A 25804-nucleotide genomic window follows, 5' to 3' on the forward strand; every position below is an offset into this window, starting at 1 on the left:
TATGACTAATATGTAGAAAATTATAATACAGTAAAAAAGAAACTAATAATAATAATAAGACCAAAAAGGTATGAGATCATCATACAAATAGTGTAAAAGATTCACTTATAACATTCAAATATATACACTACCTTTCAAAAGTTTGGGGTCAGTAAGACTTGTAATAGTCTTTAAAGTAGTCTCTTATGCTCAACAAGGCTGCATTTATTTGATTAAAAATATAGAAAAAAAAAAAAAACCCAGTAATATTGCAAAATGTTTTAACAATATAAAATAATGTTTTTTATTTTAACATACTTTAAAATAGAATTTATTCCTGTGATGAAAAGCTGAATTTTTATCAGATGTTACTCCAGTCTTAAGTGTCACATGATCCTTCAGAAATCATTCTAATATGCGGATTTATTATTAGAATGATCAATGTTGGATAATATCAACAGTTGTGCTGCCAAACATTTTTTGGAACGTGTGATTTTTTTTTTTTTTCAGGATTCTTTCATGAATAACAAGTTTAAAAAGTACAGTGTTTATTCAAAATCTAAATATTTTATAACAATGTAAATTATTTATTATTAACTTTTAATAAACTTTTAATTATTAACTTAATACATCCTTGGTGAATAAAAGTATTAATTTCTTAAAAAAAAAAAAGAAAGAAAGAATAAAAATGTACTGAACCCAAACTTTTGAACGGTAGTGTATATATATATATAGAAAAATATTGAATATGACTAATATGTAGAAAATTATAATACAGTAAAAAACAAACGAATACTACTACTACTACTACTACTAATAATAATAATAAATAAATAAAAAATTAAATAAATAAGACCAAAAAGCTATGAGATCATTATACAAATAGCGTAAAAGATTCACATATAACGTTAGACCTAGTGCGTTTTACTTTACTATTTTTCAACTCAAGTAGTAGCTCAATATAATTTCCATATCTAACAAAAAGTGTGTATGTATGTATTTGTACAACAAAACGCGAAGACATAGTGTGACGTAACCTTCAAGGCAGATTCCTATTGGCCCAAGGGATTTGGGCGAGCCTCATTTTCGTGTGGTGCTCCTGCGCATGCGCGTTCGTCCACCGACGCGTCACTGCGCATTCAACATGGACCCGTCGGTGAAGCGGTAGCGACGGACGCCTCTAAGAAGTCATGTTTATATTCTCTCATTACGATGCTTCATTATTCAGAAGAAAACACTCCGGTTGACCGGAGGGAAACCTAAGATGTACATCTCCCAAAATCTGCCGCCCGTCCTTGGATAAGTGATTGATGAGATACCGGTCATGGCTGGATTGATCAAGAAACAGATCCTGAAACATCTCTCCAGGTCAGAGCTGATTCCTTACTGACACCTTTACGGGCTTTACATACATACGTCGATGCTTGATTAACACGAATCGTGGGGTTAATGGCTGAAATGAGTCCTGCTGATGTGGCTGGGCTGGATTACAAACACTGATGGGTCATAACTGGGGTTTGACAGCTTGCCAGACGAAATGCTGTTTCATTGGGTTGATGTCAAAACATGCTTCGGGTGTCATGTCTCCAGCCAAACGAGTCTGTCTGCTCTCATCTTAATGCTGTTTTTTGTGGGTCAGTGTGTTGGAAAGCGTGCTGTATGGTTTGGAATCTGTTTTTAGCTTTCCTGAGCCTTGGAAACCACCCTTCATCCCATTCAGACAGGTTAGATCCTTGGTAAGATCTGAGTGGATTCATGACATTGCATGACTGCCTGACCTCATTTCTAACCCTGTGGTTTATCTGGTTGACACCCAAAGGTCAGTTAATCATGCTGGATGCCATGTAAACCCAAAAAAAAAAAGTATACAAATATTTGTTATTATGGGACATAAATGTAAGGTTTAAAGTTGTGAATTTGAATGTTGATAGATCTTAAATTTGGCATGGCAAAAAAAAAGTAATGTTTTAGATCTTACTGTGTGAGTGATTAATCCATGCATGTGTTTAATTTGTAGAAAAAATGTTTGGATATCATATTTTTTACATCTAAATGTCTTAACCGGATACCCCGGATGAAAACATCAGACTACTCTCTGGTGACGTACGCATTCATTTACTCCCCTTACACGTCACTTCTGCCAGCTTACATCCATCTGCCTCCAATCCAATCAACAAACGATGCATAAAACCTGCCCTACAATTTTTTTTTTTTTTTTTTTCTGATAAGCCATTACACTTCGATGTACATCAGAATGCAAAAGAAAAAAATCTGTCGCTATTAAGTTTAATCACAACTTTAAATCATGTCTCCTTGTACATTACCAGTCAAACATTTTTGAACTGTAAGATATTTAATATTTTTATGTTTTTGAAGTCTCTTCTGCTCACCAAGCCTGCATTTGTTCGTTCCAAAGTACAGCAAAAACAGTACAATTTTTAAGTATTTTTACTATTTAAAATAGCTGCTTTCTATTTGAATATATTTTACAGTTTCATTTCATTCTTGTGATTTCAAAGCTGAATTTGTAGCATCATTACTCCAGTCACACGATCCTTCAGAAATCAATCTAATATTCTCATTTGCTGCTCAAAAACTATTTTTATATGTTGAAAACAGCCAAGTGGAATTTTTTCAGGTTTCTTTGATGAATGGAAAGTTCAAAAGAACAGCATTTATCTGAAATGGCAATCTTTTGTGACATTATAAATGTCTTTATCATCACTTTTGATCAATTTAAAGCATGCTTGCTAAATAAAAGTATTAATTTCTATCATTTCTTTCCAAAAAATAAAAAATAAAAAATATACTGACTTCAAGCTTTTGAAGCTTTTTTCGTACAAAAGCTTTTTATTTCAGATAAATGCTGATCTTTGGATCTTTCTATTCATCAAAGAATTCTGACAAAATATTGATGATAGTTATAATAAAAAATGTTTCTTGAACAGCAAATCCGCACATTAGGATGATTTCTGAAGGATCATGTGACACTGAATAATGGACTAATGATGTAGGTTTAATCACAGGAATAAATTAGATTTTATTCAAATAGAAAGCAGTTTTTTTATATAGTAAAATATTTCAACATTTTACTGTTTTTGCTATGCTTTGGATCAAATAAATTCAGGCCTGGTGAGCAGAAGAGACGTCTTTAAAAAACATTAAAAATCTTACTGTTCAAAACTTTTGACTGGTAATGTCTATGGTGATTTCAGTCTTGATTTAACAGACCTATTTCATCAGACCTAGATGGACAGAATTGGACTTATTTTGGGCTAACTGTAAATTTATTTTGGATATATTAGCTTTAAACTTGGTAAAAGAGATCACAGGTCTAAATAATCAAACTGACCAAAGTATATAAAGATGCAAATAAAACATATGATAAATATTTTCACATTCACTCACCACCATGTTGTTCCAAACTTGTGGCTTTCATTCTTTTGTGGTGCACAAAAGAAGATACTTTGAAAAGCATTAGCTTTTAGATCAACATTGCACCTCCTTTAATACACAAAACATGGATGTGCAGGAGATGTAGAACTTTATGAATGGCAAACATTCCAGTTCTGTTCAAATCTGTGGGACTTTTAAGGCCAGGTCACACCACAAATGCCAACTATGAAGATATTAGCATCCACACACCAATGCATAACTTTCTGTTTATTCTAAGCTGCTTTAAATCCTTTGGCTCATCAAATTTAATGGTTTCAATGTTAGTGGTATTACCATTCATTATCTTAAAAAAATGTTTGGAAGCAATTCCAACAATGTCGCTCTTCTGTATCATATTTGTGGTTTGGACTTTCAGCCCTGTAGACAGTGGACTCTCCAGTTGAGTAAGATGGATGATTACTTGCGTCAGTTTATTTCTGTCCAGTTTGTTGTGGAAACTTGAATTAAGACCGGGTGGATTCTAAGGGTACTGCCTGGGTTCAACAGAAACAATGTTTTGCCTTTGCGGCCGAGTGCACATTGTGCCAAACGGTTTCGCTATTGTGTGCCATTGTTGTGTCAGTTCTTGAGACCAACCTACCTGCATTATTTATTCCCTCAGTGGAGCGCATCCAGATGAAATACTACACCTGTTCATTCAAAATGACAAAAGAGGCCATTTGGTAAAATGGTAAAGTGTGGTCTCATAGTGTTCCTCGTTTGATAAGCAATAGCTCAAGTCCAAGATGTCAACTGTTCAGCGTGATAATATAAAGATGGTTTGGGATGGCATCTCATAAGAGTCATAACTTCAGACCGTGCCCTTCGGGTTGGTGTCGGTTGCACACACTGCGTTTTGTGGAAAAATAGTGGCGCTCAAGGCCTTTTAAAAATGGATAGTGCACTCTGTGGACCTTGACTTATTGTTTATAGCGTTGTGTTGAATTCATTTACAGCTGAGGGACTTTCACCCAGACTTTGACCTACACAAAATCAAGTTTTCCTTTTGCGCCTGCACTATTTATTGTTATAGCTTATCAAAGATTTTGGGAACCTTCCAGTGGACTTCAGAGGATGTGCAGCCATCTTGTGTTCGATTTCAAACTTTAGAGAGTGGAAAACAGTATGAGGAACAAGTCAACATAGCAGTTTACAGGAAGTGGAAAGGGAAATTAACCCACCAGTATTTGCGCACCACCTTCGTGATACACAAAGTTTGGTTCTAATTAAAGCAGTGAAGCTGTTTCGGATATGTGTGAAAATTTATATATATATATATTTATATTATATTTATATATATGTATATATATAATGTTGTTAGTGTGTCTGACTTAGTACAAAATCTAGAGAGGTCTGACTGAAGTGGTAGGAAGTTGTCAAAGGAATGATATGAAGCTTGGCCTGTATTTCCAGTCTCTGGCCCCTGTTTTAGAAGATAAATCAGATAATCTAGTCCTGTCTGTCTGTTAGTGTGTGTTCATAGACATTCATTGTAAAAAAAAAAAAGGGTAAAAACTGTTGTGGTGGTCAATAAGGTTGTATTTGTATGACTAGTTTTCTTGATACTGCATCATAAACTCCAAGCCAAAATAAAAAGATATTTCATTCCATCAGAAAATCTGTTATTTTGAAGACTAGGGTTTATTTGAATGATAGTTCACTCAGTAATGTTATCAATTACTCACCATCATGTTGTTCTAAACCTGTGTGACCCGAAAGAGCTGCTCTGTTCTATATAATTAAAGTGAATGGGGACCAGGGGCAGTCGAGCTTCAAAATGTAAAAAAAAACATTAGAAGTATCTTAAAAGTCAAGTACCGTAAGTTTTATGAAGCTGTACAATATATCTCTTTGAGGAATAGGTTGAAATTTAAGTCACCATTCTGAAACTTCTTTTCATTATTGGGTCATTCAAAGGTGTAGTTCATCCAAAAATGAAAATTACCCCTCACCCTCCAAGCCATCCTAGGTGTATATGACTTTCTTTCTTCAGACAAAAACGTACACAAACACATCGATTCACTTCAGAAGGCCTTTGTTAAACCCTGGAGTCATGTGGAGCACTTTTCATGATGGGTGGATGCACTTTATTGGATTTCAAAATCTCAACATCCATTCACTGCCATTATAAAGCTTGGAAGACCCAGGATATTTTTTAATATAACTCCGAACTTAATAAAAAGTCTAACATACTTTGGTTAAAATTTCATAATGGTTGTGTAAAACAACACCGTTTTTACCTTGTCAAAAACAGCTCTGTTCACAGTGAGCCATTTCAGTGCATGTCCCTTTAAATGCTAATGAGCTCTGCACACCCCACCCCTCTTTTCTATGGGGTGCCGAACTGTTTTTGGAGAGACTGTAAACTTTAGCCGCATTTAGCACATTATTAGAAAAGGCGACTGGCAAAGATTCATAATGAAAAACCCTTATACTCACTCTTTCTGTAGGTAAATCTGGATCACAAATTATTAATACGAACATAGACGCATTTAGGTAGATTGGGGATCGCCGCATTCCCTTCAAAAACTAAAGTAATCCTCTTCGTCTTAAATGACGACTGCTATGTTCATTATTACATCCAACAACAAAACATCTCAATAACTTAGGAGACATTCTTGTCTTCCCCTGCTCTGGCGTTGAAACAATGGCGGACGGTTTACAGCTCACTCTGGTCGGGTCTAAGGTAAGACGGCCATGTCAATCAACAGTCATGGGAGGGGCCTGTGCAGAACTATGTCCCTCTGCCAAGAATCTCAGAACAGCTTGATCTTAGAAAGTGATAATGACTTATAGGGATTTAAAAAAACATTATAATTTATATAATTATTGAGGTTGTATACACACACTGCCAACACACATTTATGTTCAAACAACTTGTAAAAGTGAATTTTGCATTAGATGATCACTTTACAGTGGAAGAATGTGTAGAAAAATCAATATTCAGAGAGAAAAAAGGTAGTGGTCTGACTGACACAATTGAACAGCCGCATCCCCAGGTGTATTTTCTACAGAAACGGTGATTGTGTTTTAGCATTGATCAGCACAGTAATTGACAAGCAACATGTGGCTCTTCAGCAGCTTTTGGTCTATTACGTTGATAGCAGTCTCTTCCTGAACAGAATCAGGACACAGGGTTTGTTCCACATAATGAGCACATAATGCTTTTACGTGAACTGAAGTGAAACTTAAAGCACCTCACTGTATTTTTTTTTCAACCTTTTTTTAGCCGAAAGGAAGTTGGCAGATCTCACCTGCACACTGAAGGCCACAGAAATTGCCTGCAGATGGTTGCTTGTGCTTGTGTACTTTCCCCTTGATTCACCCGTTTGGTAGTTAGACTGTCTTAGAAATAAGGAAATGCAAATCTACACCTACGTATGTTCAAAATTCAAAATTTGGTGAGTTGTAAACTGTGTTGGAAAAACTTTGAAGGGATGGTTCACACGAAACAAAAACTCTGTGGTGAATTTCTCACCCTCATTTTGTTCCAAACCCATAAGACCTTTGTTGTTCTTCAGAACACATTAAAGTTATTTTAGTTTTCTTTGCGCATGAAAATATTCTCGTAGCTTCACAAAATTACGGTTGAACCACTGATGTCACATGGACTATTTTAACAATGTCTTTACTACCTTTCTAGGCCTTGAACATGTCAGTTGCGTTGCTATTTATGCAGGGTCAGAAAGCTATTGGATTTCATCAAAAATATCTTGTTTTGTGTTTTAAAGATGAACAAAGGTCTTACAGGATTTGGAACGACATGAGGGTGAGTAATTAATGACAGAATTTTTATTTTTGGGTGAGCTATCTCTTTAAGAACGGCAAGTATAGCTAGGCTAATTTTGCGTCATAGTCTGTTTGATGTAATGATGCTAAAAATTCAGCTTTGAAATCACAGGAATAAATTATATTTTAAAATATATTCAAATTACGGTGAACATTATAACTTCTACTGTATGTAATCAAATAAATAAAAAATGAATTAGAATGGGATTTACAAAATTACTGTGGCTTTTACAAATACAATATGTTGTGCCCTCTGAGAAGGTAGTTACATGTTTTATTGGGCATATGCCTACTCTGTAAAAAAATAAAAAACACAATTTTTAAGTCATCTTAAAATAATTTGTTACCCTGCTGAATAAAATTTTAAGTTCAGTTAACTAAAATAAGTTTAGTCAACTTGAAATGTTAATTTGTACTAAGCAACAGCTTAACAGATGGGTAAGTAACCCATCTGCCTTAAAATTTTAAGTTGATTCAACTCAAATATCTAAGTTGTCACTTAGTATAATTTAACACTTCAAGTTGAATAAACTTTTTTTAAGTTGACTGAACTTAAAATTTTAAGGCAGCCAGGTTACAAATTATTTTAAGTTGACTCAACAAATTGTTTTTACAGTGTACTGGGTCTTTGTTTAAATAGCAGTAAGTTTAGTTCTGTACTATAGCTTGGGTGGATCAGTGTTTATAAGTCATAAAATGCAATAATTTCTTGTCTGGAGGAAAGCCCTCAGTGAACCGTCTGTTCTCTTTTACCACTTCTATGCTGTTTATCCTTGTTGTTGTCAATGTTATCGCCCTGACGATCTTCCTCAGGTTCTGCCCCTCAGCTGTTGTTTTCTAACGAATCCCATTGGACCCTGATTTTTTTTTTTTTTCCTCCTTCCCTGAATTTGTCCACACACCTCTATTGATTGGGGCTTGTCTAAAATCTTGTGCTAAAATGTGGGAGATGCTCAAGAGATTTGAGTACTGCTCTATGAGGCCGAATACTCTCTCACGTAGCTGTCGTGTTTGTGGGCTGTTTGTTTATGTGTGTATCGTTGTGACATTTGCAGAGGATCTATGAGGGCGTCTGTTGTCCTGTGAGTAACTGCTGCGTTTGGGCTATGCAGAGCTCTCCTTCTGTGTCCTTGGCGTAAAGCGTGAGATTAATAAGTCACCGTAACTGGGGCATAATCTCCTTCAAGCATCTCATTCAAGAGATGCCCACACTTTGAAATTTGTCCAGTGAGTGCAGGGGCCCAAGCTGCTATTGTGTTAGATATGGTTGATGAAATGCAGATTTTTTTTTTTTGTTAAAAATAAAACACTAAATATACGTTTTCCAAATGTTCCTGGTTATATTCCAAAATAATGAGAAAAGTTTGGTTTTGGAATCTGTCATCAAAATTCTCAACCGTTTAAACAAAAATTCTATTTCAAGTGACATCATCAAGTTTCGACCAATAAGTGCATGGGGTGAGTTTTTCTTTCTGAATATCATGTTTTACTTGAGAAATAAGTTTAAAGTGCTTACAAGACACTCTATCTATGAGACTATTTCCCATACATGTTGTGAAGTGTCATTATCTCAACTCAATGTCTAATTTCCCGACAGTATAGACAGAGTGACTCCAGAATTCAATAGAAAGCTGATATCAGTATTTTAGTGATTTAGTGATAGTATTGTATTGCTGTTCCTGCCATTTCATAGATCAATATGTCACTCGAGGCCATGTATTACAGTGATTTCCCCTGTTAAACACACTTAATTGCTGTATGGTAAATTCACTGTGTAGTATGACTTGATTGACTTTATGAAGTTGTTGCAGCTGAAAATAGACCAATTGTTACGTTCTAAATGAATTAAAAACAAAAAAATTGGCAGTTAATGTAGTTTATAGCTATTTACAGTAGCTTTGAATGTGCCTCATCCACATTTAGAGTTAAAAGAATAATTCAGCCAAAAATGACAGTTTGCTGAAAATGTAGCATTGCATCACTTGATCAACAGTGGATCCTCTTTAAAAAATGGGTGCCGTCAGAATGAGTCGAAACAGGAAAAAGAATATTTATGGTATTCAGACAGGTATGTTTGATGCAGTTGTTTTTGACAGAAGGAAACCAGATACATTTCTAGTTTCAACATTTTTTGTTCTTCATACATTCCTTTTTAAAAGAAAAGAAGTGTCATATTTATGCAAAGTGACACATTTTGTTTTTGACCATTGAAGATGTGTACAGTTTAGCAATTTCCTTCTGGAGCCATATTGAGGTTGCAATATCTCTTTAACTGAACCATACAGGGCCTTAAAAATGAAGATACCAAAATGAAAGTTTGTTAAAACCCAATATCTAAAAGGGCGTGTAGATATCTTTAATACTTTTTGAGTTACAAGCATGCAAACTTAGGAAAAATAATATTTAGGCATTCAGACAGGTATGTTTAATGCAGTTGTTTTGACAGAAGGAAACCAGATACATTTCTAGTTTCAACATTATTTGTTCTTCATACATTCCTTTTTAAAAGAAAAGAAGTTTCATCTTTACGCAAAGTGATTCTCATTTGGTTTTTGACCGTGTACAAATTAACAATTTACTTCTGGAGATATATTGAAATTGCAGTATCTCTGGAACTGAACCATACAGGGCCCTAAAAATGAAGATACCAAAAGGAAAGTTTGTTAAAACCCAATATCTAAAAGGGTGTTAAGATATCTTTAATACTTTTTGAGTTACAAGCATGCAAACTTAGGAAAAAGAATATTTATGGCACCCAGACAGATATGTTTAATGCAGTTGTTTTGACAGAAGGAAACCAGATACATTTCTAGTTTCAACATTATTTGTTCTTCATACATTCCTCTTTTAAAAGAAAAGAAGTGTCATATTTATGCAAAGTGACCACATTTGGTTTTTGACCATCGAAAATGTGTCCAGTTGAACAATTTACTTCTGGAGCCATAATAAAATAGCAATATCTCTGGAACTAAAACATACAGAGCCCTAAAAATGAAGATAAAAAAAGGAAAGTTTGTTAAAACCCAATATCTAAAAGGGCGTTAAGATATCTTTAATACTTTTTGAGTTACAAGCATGCAAATTAGGAAAAATAATATTTAGGCATTCAGACAGGTATGTTTAATGCAGTTGTTTTGACAGAAGGAAACAAGATACATTTCTAGTTTCAACATTATTTGTTTTTCAGATATTCCTCTTTAAAAGAAAAGAAGTATTATCTTTAGTGACTCACATTTGGTTTTTGACCACTGAAAATGTATAGTTTAACTTCTGGAGCTATATTGAGATTGCAGTATCTCTGGAACTGAACCATACAGGGCTCTAAAAATGAAGATACCAAAAGGAAAGTTTGTTAAAACCCAATATTTAAAAGGGCGTTAAGATATCTTTAATACTTTTTGAGTTACAAGCATGCAAACTTAGGAAAAATAATATTTATGGCACCCAGACAGATATGTTTAATGCAGTTGTTTTGACAAAAGGAAACCAGATACATTTCTAGTTTCAACATTATTTGTTCTTCAGACATTCCTCTTTAAAAGAAAATAAGTGTTACCTTTATGCAAAGTGACACACATTTGGTTTTTGACCACTGAAAATGTGTTTAACTTCTGGAGCCATTTTGGGATTGCAGTATCTCTATTTGTAAAGACAGAATATCTAAAAGGCTGTTAAGATATCTTTAATACTTCTTGAATTACAGACATGCAAACTTTGGAGAAAGAGTTTGAAAAGTGCTTTTTCCCCATTTTTGAATGGTCACCATTTGCACATAATACAACAAAGATTGCTTTAGTCAACAGATTTTGCTAATAAACCTACTAATCAATGTGTAGAAATAATATAATGATGCACCCATCTTTCCGAAGTCATTTTTACCCCCATGTAATTTGCCTCTGATTATCAAGTGAAAGCTGATTTCTTAGTAAATATACATCTGTGACATTTAATATTTTGTCGTTCGTCTTCATTTATGTTTTTCTTTCACCTGAAACAATATTAACAAAATCAAAAGTTTGAGCTGGGGGCGTCTGGTTAAGTTGACACAGAATGACCCACCAACATATATTTTGTTTTAGATTTGTTTTTGCTTAAAACAATGCTTGATATGTGCATATTTCTCTCCCGATTCAGACAAGACAAGCTTTTCACTGGAGAAAGCCATATTATGGATGGACGACTTGTATTTTAGCTGGAAGCGAAGATTAAAAATGGATGATTTTTTTTTAACACATTTAGTCATTTTTATATCAGTACTAAATTCAGTGTTGAAAGTATATAAAAACGATGCAGATCGAATGTTCATTCTATGGAGCTTTGTGCATATTATGTGATAGTTGATGCTATGAATGAATGTCTGTGCATCTGACAGTGTGGTCTTGTGCTGTTAGGCCAAACACTACCCTCATATCAGTTCAACAGTGCTGGTATTACTGAGACAGAATGTGTTGACTGTTAAAACACTGTTCGTTTTGTAGGAGGTTGGTTATATTCTTTCAATGACATTCTTGTCATCTAGTATGGTGGTGTACATCATGCAATGGCAAAAATGTGTGAACGATTTTTACCTGAGCTTCTCACTAGCTTTGCTCATCATACAGTCTGGTCAAGTGGGTTTTGCATTGAAATAACTTTAAAAGCAAGTATAGTCTATTAGAACTGAGTGAAGTTGTGTTTACCTCAGTTTTGCTAATAGATGACCCAGGTGTAGTTGAATTGAGCCCACCTGATGTCATCTCGCTGGCATCTGTCCGATCTCTTCACTGTGGTGATGGAGCGTTCTTAGGACTGACCTGATATCTGATAGCACAGAATGAAGGTAGGCCGTGTCTGAATGAATATTTAACCGTTCACAGAGCACGGCTACGTAACGCGGAGGCCAGACTATTCACATTTCATTTTGAACTGGCATGTCTCTAGAAGTTTTCACACTCCCTGTCTCATGTTTGGTTTTGTTTCACACACAGAGTGATGAACAAGCCCACGCAGGGCTCGTTGCACAGCGGCGATTTAATAATTCACACCATAGTTCTGAAGACTCAGAATAAAGGAAAATGTATCTGCCTCACCACCATTCAACCTTTACTGTTTTTTTTTTACTCCTTCATGCTTCCATCTTTCAATAGAAAAATGATAACCGATAAAACAATTAGTTTTTTACATAGTTTTTTAGATTTAATTTTTAGTTTAATTTAATGTGATTTTTTTTCAGTTATTTGATTATCTTCATTTTAATTTACTTTGAATTTATTTGTACTTTTTTTTGTATTTTTAATTGTGTATTTTTATTATATGTAATTAATTATATTCAAGTGTAGTTACCTTTAATTTTTATATTATTTTACTTAATTTGATTTTTATGTAATTTAATATTTTATGAATTTATTCTTATATTTTATTTATAATTTGTATTTTTTTATGATCTATTATTTATTATATGTAATTATTTATAATTAAGTTTAGTTACATGTAATTTTTATTTTATTTTACTTAATTTAATATTGTATTTTATTTTTACTTTTAAATTTATTTTTTGTTTTTTTATTTATGATTTATTTTATAACGTAATTAATTATATTTAAGTTTAGTTGCATTTATTTATTTTGCTTAATTTTATTTTAATATTTTAATATTTTATTTTACTGTAATTTTTAATCCTTTTATTTGATTTATTTTATTTTTTATTTATGATTTAATTAATTATATAAGTTTGAAGTTTAATTATAAGTTTAGTTATTATAAGTTTAGGGTTTTTTTTACTTAATTTAATTGTATTTAATTTAATGGTTTAATGTTTTATATAATTTTATTTACTTTGAATTTTTTAATTGATTTTTAATTATGATTTGTTTTTAGTTAGATTTCATTTTTATTTATTTTAATTTAATTTTAACATTTTAAAATGTTTATTTTACTTTGAATTCATTTTTGTTTTGAATTTTTTTTTCATTGTATGTAATTAATTCTATAAGTTTAGTTATAAGTTTAATCATAAGTTTAATTAGAATTATTATATAGTTTATAGTTTAGTCACATTTAATTTTTAGTTTATTTTACTTATTTAATTTGAATTTAATGTAATATTCTAATATTTTATTTTACTTTTTGTTTGTTTGTTACATTTTATTTATAATTTTTTATTGTTTTATGATTTTTTTTATTATATGTAATTATATTTAATTTGAGTTACATTTAATTTTAATTGTATTTTACTTAATTTTATTTTATATATATATATATATATATATATTTTTTTTTTTTACATTTTATTAAAAAAAAATTTTTGTTCATTTATGATTTATTTTGTATTATATATATATATAATTAATTATATTTAAGTTTAGTTACATTTTTATTTTATTTTATTTTTATTACCATTTATTTTAATTTAGCATTAAGCAGGACTATAAAAACACAATTCCTGGAAACTGAGTTCTGACCTTTAGACACATTCATCCTTGTTCAGCCTTTGGAAACGCAGACGTTGTGAACTTTTGTTATCTCTCATAACTTTACCGACATGTACTAAAGTACAGTACTTTCTAGGTTTCCAGGCCAGTGGTTACCTCGGTGCAGCCTTTTAGGCACCTAGTTGCCTCTGCATTTGAAGCTTTGAAGTTATTGAAGTGGTTATTGCTGTTTTGTTCACTCAGTAATTAGGCTTTAATAATCCACTTGCAGTTCTTTATATAGAGCTCTTTATTTGACTCTGTTAGAGTGAGATAGTTGTGAAACAGGATTAACTGGCCATCTAAGGCTATTCTCTCAAACGCAGATTACACCTAGTCTGGGACCTAATTACACATTTAACGGTGACTCTCAAAGGAGCGATCATTTTTAGTCTAGCTTTCTCTGTAATCTGTGTCAGAGAGAACTGCCACCGTGTGTTAGTGTGTGTAAACTGGGCTGAAGGTCAAATAAACAGGCCATCCAACGTCTTCAAGCTATTCATGACACATAAAAACATTTTTACCCAGACTAAAGTTGACCTTGGCCACATCGTACGCTTCGAGTGACCGTTTTTTTCCACATCCTGACCCGCTTGTGTCATTAGCCCGTCGAGCGAAAACAGCTGAAGGAAATGATAACAAATGAGTCCTGTTATCAACCTCGGTGCTGAGAGCCGTGAGGAGAACATTGCTCTTGCGGGAACACTCTTAAACATTAACTGAAAAATCAATCTGCTCAGAAACAAAAGGTCACGGCAAAAAAACGGTCTCCTCACATTCTCCGGGTCACTGAAACCTATGTGCATTTGGATCCTCAAAAAACGCATGTCACTTCATTGTGGATAGGATATTGGCAGGACATGAACTTGGTGAACAACAGTGGGAGCATTTACCCTCCCCTTAATGACCATGATGGGATGGGTGGATGGATGAATAATGAATGAATAGCTTCCAATGTAAGACAAATGACCAGCGATAGTTTTTGCCTGGGGCTGCAGTGTTAAATGACGTGAATAACTATTTCTTATTCCTTTATTCATTAACCATCCATTCTTCAGACCCAGGATGTGTTTAGGATGAAATCAGACCAAATAATTTCACATACACAATTGAATCTGAAACTCTCCATTGAAAATTAATGACTTCTAGTATATTCATTTAAAATGCTTGACTAGTTTTTGTGTGTTTTTTGTGTTTTTTGTGTTTTATGTTCGTTTCTTTTGCCAAATATTTTTAAAATATATATTTACAGTTATTTAATGCTGAGTAGGACATTCCAGAATCAAACGCAATATAATTTATATCATTTAGGGGCCGATGCCGATACCAGTTGTTACAAATCAAGTTGACCGATAACCGATATTTTGAACTGATATACATTACCGGTCAAAAGTTTTTGAACAGTAAGATTTTAATGTTTTTTAAAGAGGTCTCTTCTGCTCAACAAGTCTGCATTTATGATCCAATATACAGAAAAAATTGTAACATTTTGAATTTTTTACTATCTAAACTAACTGTTTTCTATTTGAGTGAGTATATTTTTAAAATGTATAATTTATTCTTGTGATCAAAGCTACATTTTCAGCCTTATTAGTCAAGTGTCACATGATCCTTCAGAAATCATTCTAATATGCCGATTTGCTGTTCTAGAAAAATTTTGTATTGTTTAAAACAGTTGAGTGTGTGTTTTTTCCAAAGCTTGGAGTCATAATAATATTGGAGTATAATTTGTTTTCTTTTTGGGAAATCAATGCTTTTACTTAGCAAGAATGTTTTAAATTGATCAAAAGTGGTGATAGTCTTTATCATCACTTTTGATTAATTTAAAGCATTCTTGCTAAATAAAAGTATTAATTATAAGTAAAGTATTAAAGTATTAAACGTATTTACGTTTATAATGTTACAAAAGATTTCTATTTCAGATAAATGCTGTTCTTCAGAACTTGAAAAAATTCTAAAAAAAATTCTACTAAGCTGTTTTCAACATAATAATAATAATAATAAATGTACGTCTAATATCAGAATATTAGAATGATTTCTGAAGGGTCATGTTACTGGAGTATTGATGTTAAAAATTCAGCTTTAAAACACAGGAAAGTACATTTTAAAATATATTCAAATAGAAAACAGTTATTTTAAGTACTAAAAATACTCAAAATTGCTCTTTAAAAAAACATAAATAATCTTACTGTTCAAAAACTTTGAGTCTGGTGTAAAAATGAAAATGAATCAAAATAAGAATAACAAGGGCTCTGCCTCTGACAAAAGCTTTTAAATGCTTTTAAATTATTTTATCAGCAAATCGGTTTTGAAAATGACTGATACCAATAACTAAAATGATTAACATCGGCGCCGATAGTTGTTTTACCCCTAATATTAAAGTTCATTTTTTCATGCTGTTTGAACATTAATGTGTGTTGGCAGTGTATGTACAAATCTACCCTATAATGATAAAAATCCATGCAGTGGTTTTTAATTAATCTGTAAAAATAATATTCCCTTTTTTCAAATCGAGCTATTCGCAGATGCCTGACGTTGTTGCGTCACACCAACAGAGGCCGCTCCCACAATAGTTGATTGACATGAGCGTCTTACCTCAGATCAGCTGTAACAGTCCGACCTCCATTGTTTGGATGCCGGAGCAGGGATGTAAATTAGACAAGAATATCTCAGATTGAGCGATTGAGGTGTTGTGTTGCAGGATGTAATAATGAACATAGTGGTCGTCATTTACTCCCGACATCTGAGCCGCTGAAGATGCAGTGGATTACGTTTGTTTGTGAAGGGAATGCGCCTCCTGATTTACATAAACGCGTCTATGTTCGGGCAAATCATTCGTGATCCAGCTTCACTCACAGCAGAAGTGAGTATAAGGGTTTTTTGATGAATCTTTGCGATCACCTTTCCTAATAACGTGCTAGTTAGCAAGTTTAGCAGCTAAACGCGGCTAAATGTGGCTAAAGTAAACAGGCTCGTCACTCCACAGAGAGTAGAGAGGGGCGGAGCAAGCAGAGCTCATTAACATTTAAAGCAGCCTCGACCAGAATGGGATGATTTTTGCAGAGCTGATTTTGGCAAGGTAAAAAGGGTGTTATTTTACACAACCATTGAGAAGTATATTATAGACTTTTCAATATTAACTTGTGGAAAATGGGCATCCGATGACCCCTTTAAAGTGACCCCTCCAACGAAAAAATGATTTGCTGATATCAGTGAAGAGAGCTTTTTCTAGCAAGTAATGTCTTTAATCGGTGAACACACATTGTTGAGCTTATTAAAATGTCCACACACACATATATGAACTCACACCGCTCTAGTAGTGGGTGGTAACAGCATGACAGCTCACCGGTCTGCTTGCTTGTAAAGCTGTAATTACAGCCAAGAAAAAAAGCCATTAAACCATAATGAAAAACTGCAATGTGCTTTTATTTTATTCTCTAAATTTCTCCCTGTTCCTTTCGCTCTTTCTCTTTGCTACAGGTTTGCTAAGAACCTCTCCCCAGATAAGATTAATCTGAGCACTCTGAAAGGGGAGGGCCAGCTTACCAACCTGGAGCTGGATGAGGAGGTTTTGCAGAACATGTTGGATCTGCCCACCTGGCTCGCCATTAATAAAGTCTTCTGCAACAAGGCCGCAATCCGGGTAAGAGACGCCCACGTTTTGTGATGACATCACCACTATGAATCCCTCTGACACTGCTATTTTAGAATCAGCTCAGCCCTCTAATAGCAGTATTAATAATAATAGTATTTATTTTACAATATTATACACTGGCTTTCATCATATTAAAGCATCACTACTGCGGTACACACTGATAGCATTAGGAAGCCACACGGCAGGTTTGTGGTGAGGACAGACTTTGTAATCTCATGGGCAAATCAATGACAACACACTGACCACGCAAACCTCATTAAACCCAGAGACACAATGTCACTTTGAATGGTTTGATATTGTCATAATGACTCAACAGTTGCATGGAGCATTATGGTCATTTAGACCTGACGTTATAGATGATACTTCAGTTGCAGGAACAAACACCACAGTTTTCTTGCCCTATTTTTCCGCTAAATCAAGACAGATCTTGTAGTTTCACTTTTTACTTCTACTTCTTCAGTTTTCCTTTCTCTCTTCCTTTTTCTGGCGTCAGTAGACCTTCCCATTCTTCACTCTGGCATCAATTATCTATTAGCCTGCTGCAGTTTTCCAACCATTATTGGCTGTTCCTCCATCCTTGTCTAGACATGCTCTGCCACGTCGTTGTTTAATGAAACCTCAATGGATGTCATTGTGTGTATTGATAAAATACGATAGCCGCAGCTGTTCTGAGGGTCAGTGCGGTCGTTGTGCAGCGATCTCATTGGGTAAACTACGCTCACGCCTGGATAATAAATGACAGAAAGAGAATATGGTGTCTATGATGAGCCTCACCAAAAGATCCGGCCTTTGAAACGCTCATTTTCCCTTTCAGACTGTTTGTCTCCTCCTTTATTATTCTTCTAACATCACTTTAATGTTATTCTATGCCTCATATTCATGCTGCAGCTTTTTAACTCTCCACTTTCACATCCTTATTTGAGTGCAGAGGAAATAAAATGCAGATTTTCTGTATTTAGCTCTTTGGAGATGTGTGTGTGTGTGTGTTTCTTGTCCCAATCTGACTCTTTTTAAGAGGAACATACAGTTTTCTCCCTCTGGCTGTGCTCCAGGTGTTTCTGAACTCACCCTGACACACTGGAAAAAACTGCTCACACACACACACACACACACACCTTAGAAGTTATATTAGTAAGGGCCTTTCATAGACGCAATGGGATTCATATTCAGCAAACTGTTTTTAGATTTTAGAATAGTCTAAAGATTATTACATTTGAAGAACTTGATTTATGAGCTTTTTACAAGCTGATTTTCTACATGTTTTACTATGTTTCTGAGGGTGATTTATTTCAAATTTGGTCTTCACAAATGTAACTAAAATAAAGCTAATCTATAAAAAGTAAATGTTTTTTTATCTAGAAGACTGCAGCAATATTATTAACACACACTAACACAGACATGAATACATACGTCCTGTCTTAGCAAAAGCAAAACAGTGCCTAATTACAGGCTGTGTACTTTAATTATAAAGTACACAGCCTGTGACAATGTTGCATATACTGTAAATATATTTTTCCTTTGTGTGCCCTAGATTCCATGGACCAAGCTGAAGACTCATCCAATCACTCTGGTAATAACAGTTTATTCAAATATGTTTTCTTTATTATTTAATTAATTGTTCTTTGCTTCACAGTTTTTGTGTGTGTGTGTGTGTGGTCAGATTTTAGTGTTTTGTTTTGCAGTTCTGTGTTTTGTTTCACTGTTCTTTTTTTGTTTTGTTTTGTTTGGTCGTGATTTTTGTTGTTTTGTTTCACTGTTCTATTTTTTTGTTTTGTTGTGTAGTTGTGATTTTAATTAGCTGTTCTGTTTTGTTGTTTTGTTTTGCTTTTTTTTGTTTTGCTGTGTGGTTAAGACTTTGCTGTTTTGTTTCACTGTTCGTTGTTTTTTTTATGTGTGTGTGGTTGTAATTTTATTATGTTGTGTCGTGCAGTTTTGTTTTGCTGTTTGTTTTTTGTTGTGTGGTCATAATTTTGCTGTTTTATTTTGTTTTGTTTTGTTGTGTGATCATGATTTTGATGTTTTGTTTTGCTGTTCTTTGTTTTTTGTTGTTTTGCTGTTTTTTTGTTTTGTTTTGTTATGTGGTCATTGTTTTTTGTTTTTGTTTCACTGTTCATTTTTGTTTGTTGTTGTGTGGTCGTAATTTAGTTTTTTGTTGTTATTGTTTTGTTTTTTTTTTGCTGTTTTTTGTTTTATGTAGTCATGATTTTGTTTGTTTGTTTTACTCTTCTTTGTTTTTGTGGTCATCAATTAGTTTTTTGTTTCACTTTGTTTTTTTGTGTGGTCATGATTTTGTTTTGTTTTTTTTGTTTCGCTGTTCTTTGTTTTTTGTTTTGTTGTGTGGTCATGATTTTGTTTTTTTTTGTTGTTGTTTTGTTTTGCTGTTCTTAGTTTTTTTATGTTATGTTATGTGGTCATAATTTTGTTGTTTTGTTTCACTGTTCTTATTTATTTTTTGTTTGTTTTGTTGTGTGGTCGTGATTTCATTTTTTGCTGATTTGTTTCACTGTTGTTTGTTGTTTTTTGTGTTGTCGTGATTTTATTGGGTTTTTTTTGCTGTTCTTTGTTTTGTTTTTTTTTTGTTTTGTTTAGTTGTGTGGTCGTAATTTTTTTTATTTATTTTGCTGTTCTGTTTTGTTGTTTTGTTTCACTGTTTTTTTGTTGTTGTTCTGTTGGTCCAATTTTGTTTTGCTGTTCTGTTTTGTTGTGTTGTTTTATTTTATTCTTTGTTTTATTGTTTTGTTGTGTGGTTGTGATTTTTGTTGTTTTGTTTTGCTGATTGTTTCACTGTTCTGTTTTTTGTTTTATTGTGTGGTCGTGATTATGTTGTTTCGTTTTTGCTGTTTAATATTATGTTTTGTTTTGTTTTTTTTTGTTCGAGTCACTGCTTTGATTATGTGCAGAAAAGACTTTATCTGCAGCTTAATTATTGCATCTGTAAATCATGTCTTTCAGTCTTTGGATAAAGTCGTCATGGAGATGAGCACCTGCGACGAGCCTCGCCCTCCCAACGGCCCATCACCCATTGCAACAGCCTCGGGTCAAAGGTCAGTTTCAGTTAATCTGCTTCATCTGTCTTGATTTGTATTTCTCCTCTGCTGCTTCCTGTTTTCATGGTTCTTTCTGTCATGGAAAACTTAAGCTATAAAAATTGTGCCTTGGAAAAGATAGTTCTTTTTGTATTTGTTTTTTGTTTGTTGTGAGAGCTAGATATTGTTTTTTGGTGTAAAACTTGCTCGCAGGTCTGATATTATGTTTATTTTTGTTTATTTGTAATCTTATTCTCTCTTTGCCAGTGAATATGGTTTTGCGGAGAAGGTTGTGGAGGGGATCTCTCTGTCTGTGAACTCCATAGTGATCCGCATCAGCGCCAAAGCCTTTAACGCCTCCTTTGAGCTCTCGCAGCTCCAGGTCTACAGCGTTAACACCAGCTGGGCCCCCGGTGACCTCCGATACACGCGCATCCTGGACCCCACACGTGGAGAGGTGACTACAGATATCTGTGGTGTTGTGAAAGATATGAGCTGTATGTCTATATGGTAACACTATTATTTGTTTTAGATCCTAACATTTAAGGAAGTGAGCTGGCAGATGATCAGGATTGAAGCGGACGCCATCAAGAACACAGAACATGAGGTCGTCAGTGCCCCATACGCCTCATCACCAACCAGTCAAAGATCAGAGTTACTTTAAAGAGAAGGGTATGGACACAAACATGCACACATGTTCATTTAACACCCTCAAACAGGAACACACAGTTAAATGTTCAGAATCTGTACAACTGTAAATTTTTGCATCACTATGTACTAGCATGTGTATTTTTGAGTGTGTGTAGCACTCATTCTTCTGTGGATCAGCTCTGAGCTCTGCGGGCAACCGGGATACATTTCTCTGTTGGTAGCCTGAATATTGGCAGCTGATTAGAGGGTTTTATTTTGGTAGCATCCAGGCCTCACATAAAAACAAATGCAAACAAACTCTGTGTATTTAGTATGGTCAAATTATCCAAGATTAAATGAAATGCAGTTGGGAGCATATTGAAAATCTGGGTTTTGAAGTCCTTCTTAAACCTGGAAAAAATGTATACTTTTTTTTAAAAATACATTTTAAGTCAGTAAAATATCATGATGTAAAGTGAAGACGAATATTAAAGATTCTAAACTGTGTTAAAAATAAAAATCATTGAATGCTGGTGTCATTAAACCAATAGCAACAATATAATATACACTGCTGTTCAAAAGTTTTTTTATTTAGTTTTTTTTTAAAGAAGTCTCTTCTGCTCATCAAGGCTGTGTTTTTTTTGTTTTGTTTTGTTTTTTTTATTAAAAATCACAAAAAACAGTAATATTGTGAAATATTATTGCAATTTAAAAAAACTGTTTTGTATTTTAATGTACTTTAAAATATAATTTATTTCTGTGACGCAAAGCTGAATTTTCAGCATCATTACTCCAGTCTTCGGTGTCACATGATCCTTCAGAAATCATTCAATTTTTTTTCTTTTTTTGTTTACTTGTGTGTGTGTGTTTTCTCTGTTGGACATGGAAATTTACTTTTGTATAGTTAAAATGTAATAATAATTTAAAAAAAAAGAAATCACTTAATATGCTGATTTATTATCAGTGTTGGAAACAGTTGTGCTGATTAATATTTTTTTAGAACCTGTGATACTTTTTTCAAGATTCTTTAAAAGTACAGCATTTATTTTAAATAGACATCTTTTCTATCAATATACGTTTTTACTATTACTTTTTTAAATCAATTTAACACATCCTTGCTGAATAAAAATATTAATTTCTATCAAAAAATAAATAAATAAATACTGACCGAAGTCGTTTGAATAGTAGTGTATATTGTTAAAAAAAGATTTCTATTTTAATTAACTGCTGTTCTTTTTTAATGTTTTATTCATAAAAGAATCTTGAAAAAAGTATCACAGGTTCCAAAAAATATTAAGCAGCACAACTGTTTTCAACACTGATAATAAATCAGCATATCAGAATGATTATTTTTTTATTAAAATAGAAAACCGTTATTTTAAATTGCAATAATATTTCACAATATTACTGTTTGCATTTTTGATTAAATAACTGCAGCCTTGATGAGCATAAGAAACTTCTTTAAATAAATAGAATTAAAACTTTTAAAACTGTTTTTACTGTAACACAGGGACTTCTTTTAAAACACTACTAATGTGAGATCCCACAGTATGTGTCTCATGGTTGTAGCTGTCCCTGAATGCAGATGAGTTAAAGGAATCACTAATGATTGTTTTGGTAATCGAATAATCGGTTACTTATTCTGATGATTAATCAAGTGATTCGAACTCATGTACATTACGCATTATAACAAATGAGTGCAGAGTGCGCCAACGGTCTGGTGATTGTCTGTGTGTTTTCCAGATGAAAGACTGTAATGTTATTGCATCAAAGCTGATTTTGATCCTGGACGACCTGCTGTGGGTGCTGACGGACTCTCAGCTCAAGGCCATGGTGCAGTACGCTAAGTCTCTTGGTGAAGCCATGGAGAAATCAGCCGCGCAGAGGAAGAGCATGGCCCCTGACACTACACAGGTGTTTGTTTGAAGCCATTTCCTCATTTCCTTTACTAATCAGGCTCACCACCTGTTTGCAGGCTCACTACCTCTTTTTGTTCATTTTTGCTTCTATTCTCAAAATAATTTTTGGTGCCCTCTACTGGTTGTACATTTTGGTCCTAGATTTTGTGTTGTTGATGTTTTAAATGCTTTGTTGGAGCTTTATGTATGTGTTATGTGTTTTTAGGTAACACCGGCGCCCCCTTCAGCCCAGCAGGTGCGCACACAGCAGGCTACAGCCACAGCAGATCAGAGTGCTTCCATGGCACGGCTCTTTAGCTCCTACGATGTTCGTGAGACCTCACACCACCTCCAAATCACACATCTCGACCTGCATATCTGCGACGACACCAATGCCAAGGACAGAGGTACACATGCACACATAATACTATTAACACCAAAGTGTGTTTTAAAGTTGGGTGTTATGCTGAAATTTGTGTCTTTTCCATTCTACAGGAATAAATAAGAGATTAGATGGTGGTGCAATGCAGTTGTCCTTCAGTTCTATCAGCGTAGACTATTATCCCTTTCACAAAGCTGGTAAACTCTTCAAACGCATTCAGTTTTTTCTGTAATAACCTGTTGAACAGGAAGATGTTCAGATTATTAAAACATAATTCTTTTCTCTCTCTCAGGTGAGAGCTGTATGCACTGGATGCATTACAGCGAGGCCACAAAATCTCGTGAGACCTGGGCCCGTTCTCTCCTGGAGGAGTTTAAGTCTAACGTGGATATGCTTAAAAACGCAGTCAGTGGACAGACGCAGAGCTCCCCTCAGCATGGTGAGAACGTCCTGCCCGTTAACACACCTTGATTGGCTGCTTTCCCATCATTTAGACTGAAAAATGAAAAACGGATGAATTGCACACAGCTATGCAGAACGTCTGGATCATATTTGACCCAAAAATCAAATGAAAAAATAAGATCTTGTGACATTATTTTTATGACTATTAAACCCATTTTCCCATATTATAGTAATGCAAAAATAATACGGCTGTCGAATGATATATATATATATATATATATATTTAAATTGTCGTGTTTATACATCAAAGTAGTATTGATGTACTGCCTTGTATTTATGTTGACTTAAAAATGTTTAACATTCATATTTTTACACTAGTACATTTAAAAAGCATGCATAAAAACATCTGGATGCATTATGGTAATGGGAAGTTGTGTGCAAAATGTCATGAAAATAATCCCAAAATCAGTTTTATGTCTTTATTTGTTCATTTGTTTATTTTTAGGGGGTGATTTTTGGGTGAAATGTGATGCGGACACTGGTTATTTAATTGACAGCTGTTGTTCATAGATGCATATGTCTGGATATCAGCTCATCCAAACAATTAATATAGCAAGAATTTGTGACACTTTATTTTAAGGGCTCTTCATAAAGACACTTTCAGATGACACTGACTACACAGTTTTGCGTTGTAGTTGTGTTCATGGCTAGAAAGCAGTCTTCCATGTGGACACTGCAGAGTCTTTAAGGGCCTTTAGCTAAAGTGTTACAGTTTTTATCTCAGTAGCGTAGTACAACTATGTCATGCATATTAATTTTGAAATCATTAGAATGTGTTTTGCTGTGGCCATTAAGTGTGTCCTGGTAGCAGCTACAGTAACAGTTGTCCTAGTTTGAGAGGTTTTTTGCGTAATGGGTTCTGTGTCCCCAGTCCCTCAGTCGATTGTCTTAGAGGCGCGGGGTGGAGGGATAATGGTTAGGGAGCTGGACTCAGGCCCTGATGGCTTGTGGCCGCTCTCCCCCACGGCCAACTGCTGCTGGTGTCTGGAGACAGGTACCTCTCTGGTGTGCGTTTGAGGTGCCTCACAAACACATGGCTGCGGTTTGTGCAGATGGTCCACTATGTTTGTGATTTCTGAGTTTGTGTGTTTTTCCACAGGAAAGATCTCCACCGGCTCCAGCACTTCCTTCTCGCCCCCACCTGCACCGAGAACCCAACTCATGTCCAGCTCAATTGTGCTACGGATGGCAGATTTCAGCATTTATCAGGTTTGTATGGAAGAACACACATACACTAATAATCTTTTCCTCTGCAATAGCTCTTTAAAGGAAACTCTGGGTATTAAGACTTGTATGGCTTAATATAATCTAAATGATGTTTCTTACTGAATGACGTAGAAAACCCATGAAAGATTTGCATTATTTAAAAAAAAAAATCCACATTGTTTTATACATATTTTGGACTATAGGAGGAATAAAGTGAATCTTTCCTGGGTTTTCTATGACATATTTCAGAAAAAGACATTATTTATAGTATATTAACCCATACAAGTCTCCAAGACTCGTTTTAAATTCAAATGTGTTGCGTCAAGATACATCAGTGTTGTCATTAGTGACATCATTGAATGAATGATGAGAAATTTTTATTAATAAGTAACCTTTTAAAAGTTAATTGTTCCACTGTGTTGAAGGTGTCTACGGCAGATCAACCACGCTCAAGTCCTCAAAGCATGATATCCTGCAATAAGAAATCCCTCTACCTCCCCCAAGAGATGCCGGCTATCCACGCAGAATTCACAGAGTACTACTTCCCGGATGGCAAAGACTATCCAAGTAAGACCTAAATGACCACATCCATTATAAATGCTGGCAAAATCAGAATAGACACTTAATATCAGTTCTACTCAAGCATTCTCAGAATTGACACGAATAAACTCTTTATCTGCAGTCCCTTGTCCCAACTTGTACGTGCAGTTGAATGCACTACAACTGGTGCTTGACTCACGGAGTCTGGTTTGGCTCAATCTGTTTGCGCTAGACCTTCGTCAGAGCTTAGAACAATTTATGGAGCTGTACAAACTCGATGACTCGCAGAAGCCAGAGGAGCATGTAGATATCAGAGTGGATGGACTCATGCTAAAGGTAGTTCTTTCTTACAT

At 34.3% G+C, this 25804-nt stretch overlaps 1 protein-coding gene across 1 annotated transcript in view; it reads left to right on the top strand.

Annotated features, from left to right (window-relative positions):
* The first annotated feature begins 1105 nt into the window (after window positions 1-1105).
* Window positions 1106-25804, top strand: part of bltp3b (bridge-like lipid transfer protein family member 3B) — a 42711-nt gene continuing 18012 nt past the window's right edge. The window contains 14 exon segments of the mRNA XM_051108154.1: window positions 1106-1347; window positions 17133-17295; window positions 18839-18877; window positions 20260-20351; window positions 20601-20790; window positions 20866-20947; window positions 20950-21005; window positions 22707-22877; window positions 23088-23268; window positions 23357-23440; window positions 23536-23682; window positions 24805-24914; window positions 25337-25478; window positions 25594-25787. Coding sequence (XP_050964111.1) covers window positions 1304-1347; window positions 17133-17295; window positions 18839-18877; window positions 20260-20351; window positions 20601-20790; window positions 20866-20947; window positions 20950-21005; window positions 22707-22877; window positions 23088-23268; window positions 23357-23440; window positions 23536-23682; window positions 24805-24914; window positions 25337-25478; window positions 25594-25787 — 1695 coding nt within the window. The 5' untranslated portion in view covers window positions 1106-1303.

The sequence above is a fragment of the Labeo rohita genome, chromosome 4 (genome assembly GCF_022985175.1).
Source record: "Labeo rohita strain BAU-BD-2019 chromosome 4, IGBB_LRoh.1.0, whole genome shotgun sequence".
In the NCBI taxonomy this organism is placed as follows: domain Eukaryota; kingdom Metazoa; phylum Chordata; class Actinopteri; order Cypriniformes; family Cyprinidae; genus Labeo; species Labeo rohita.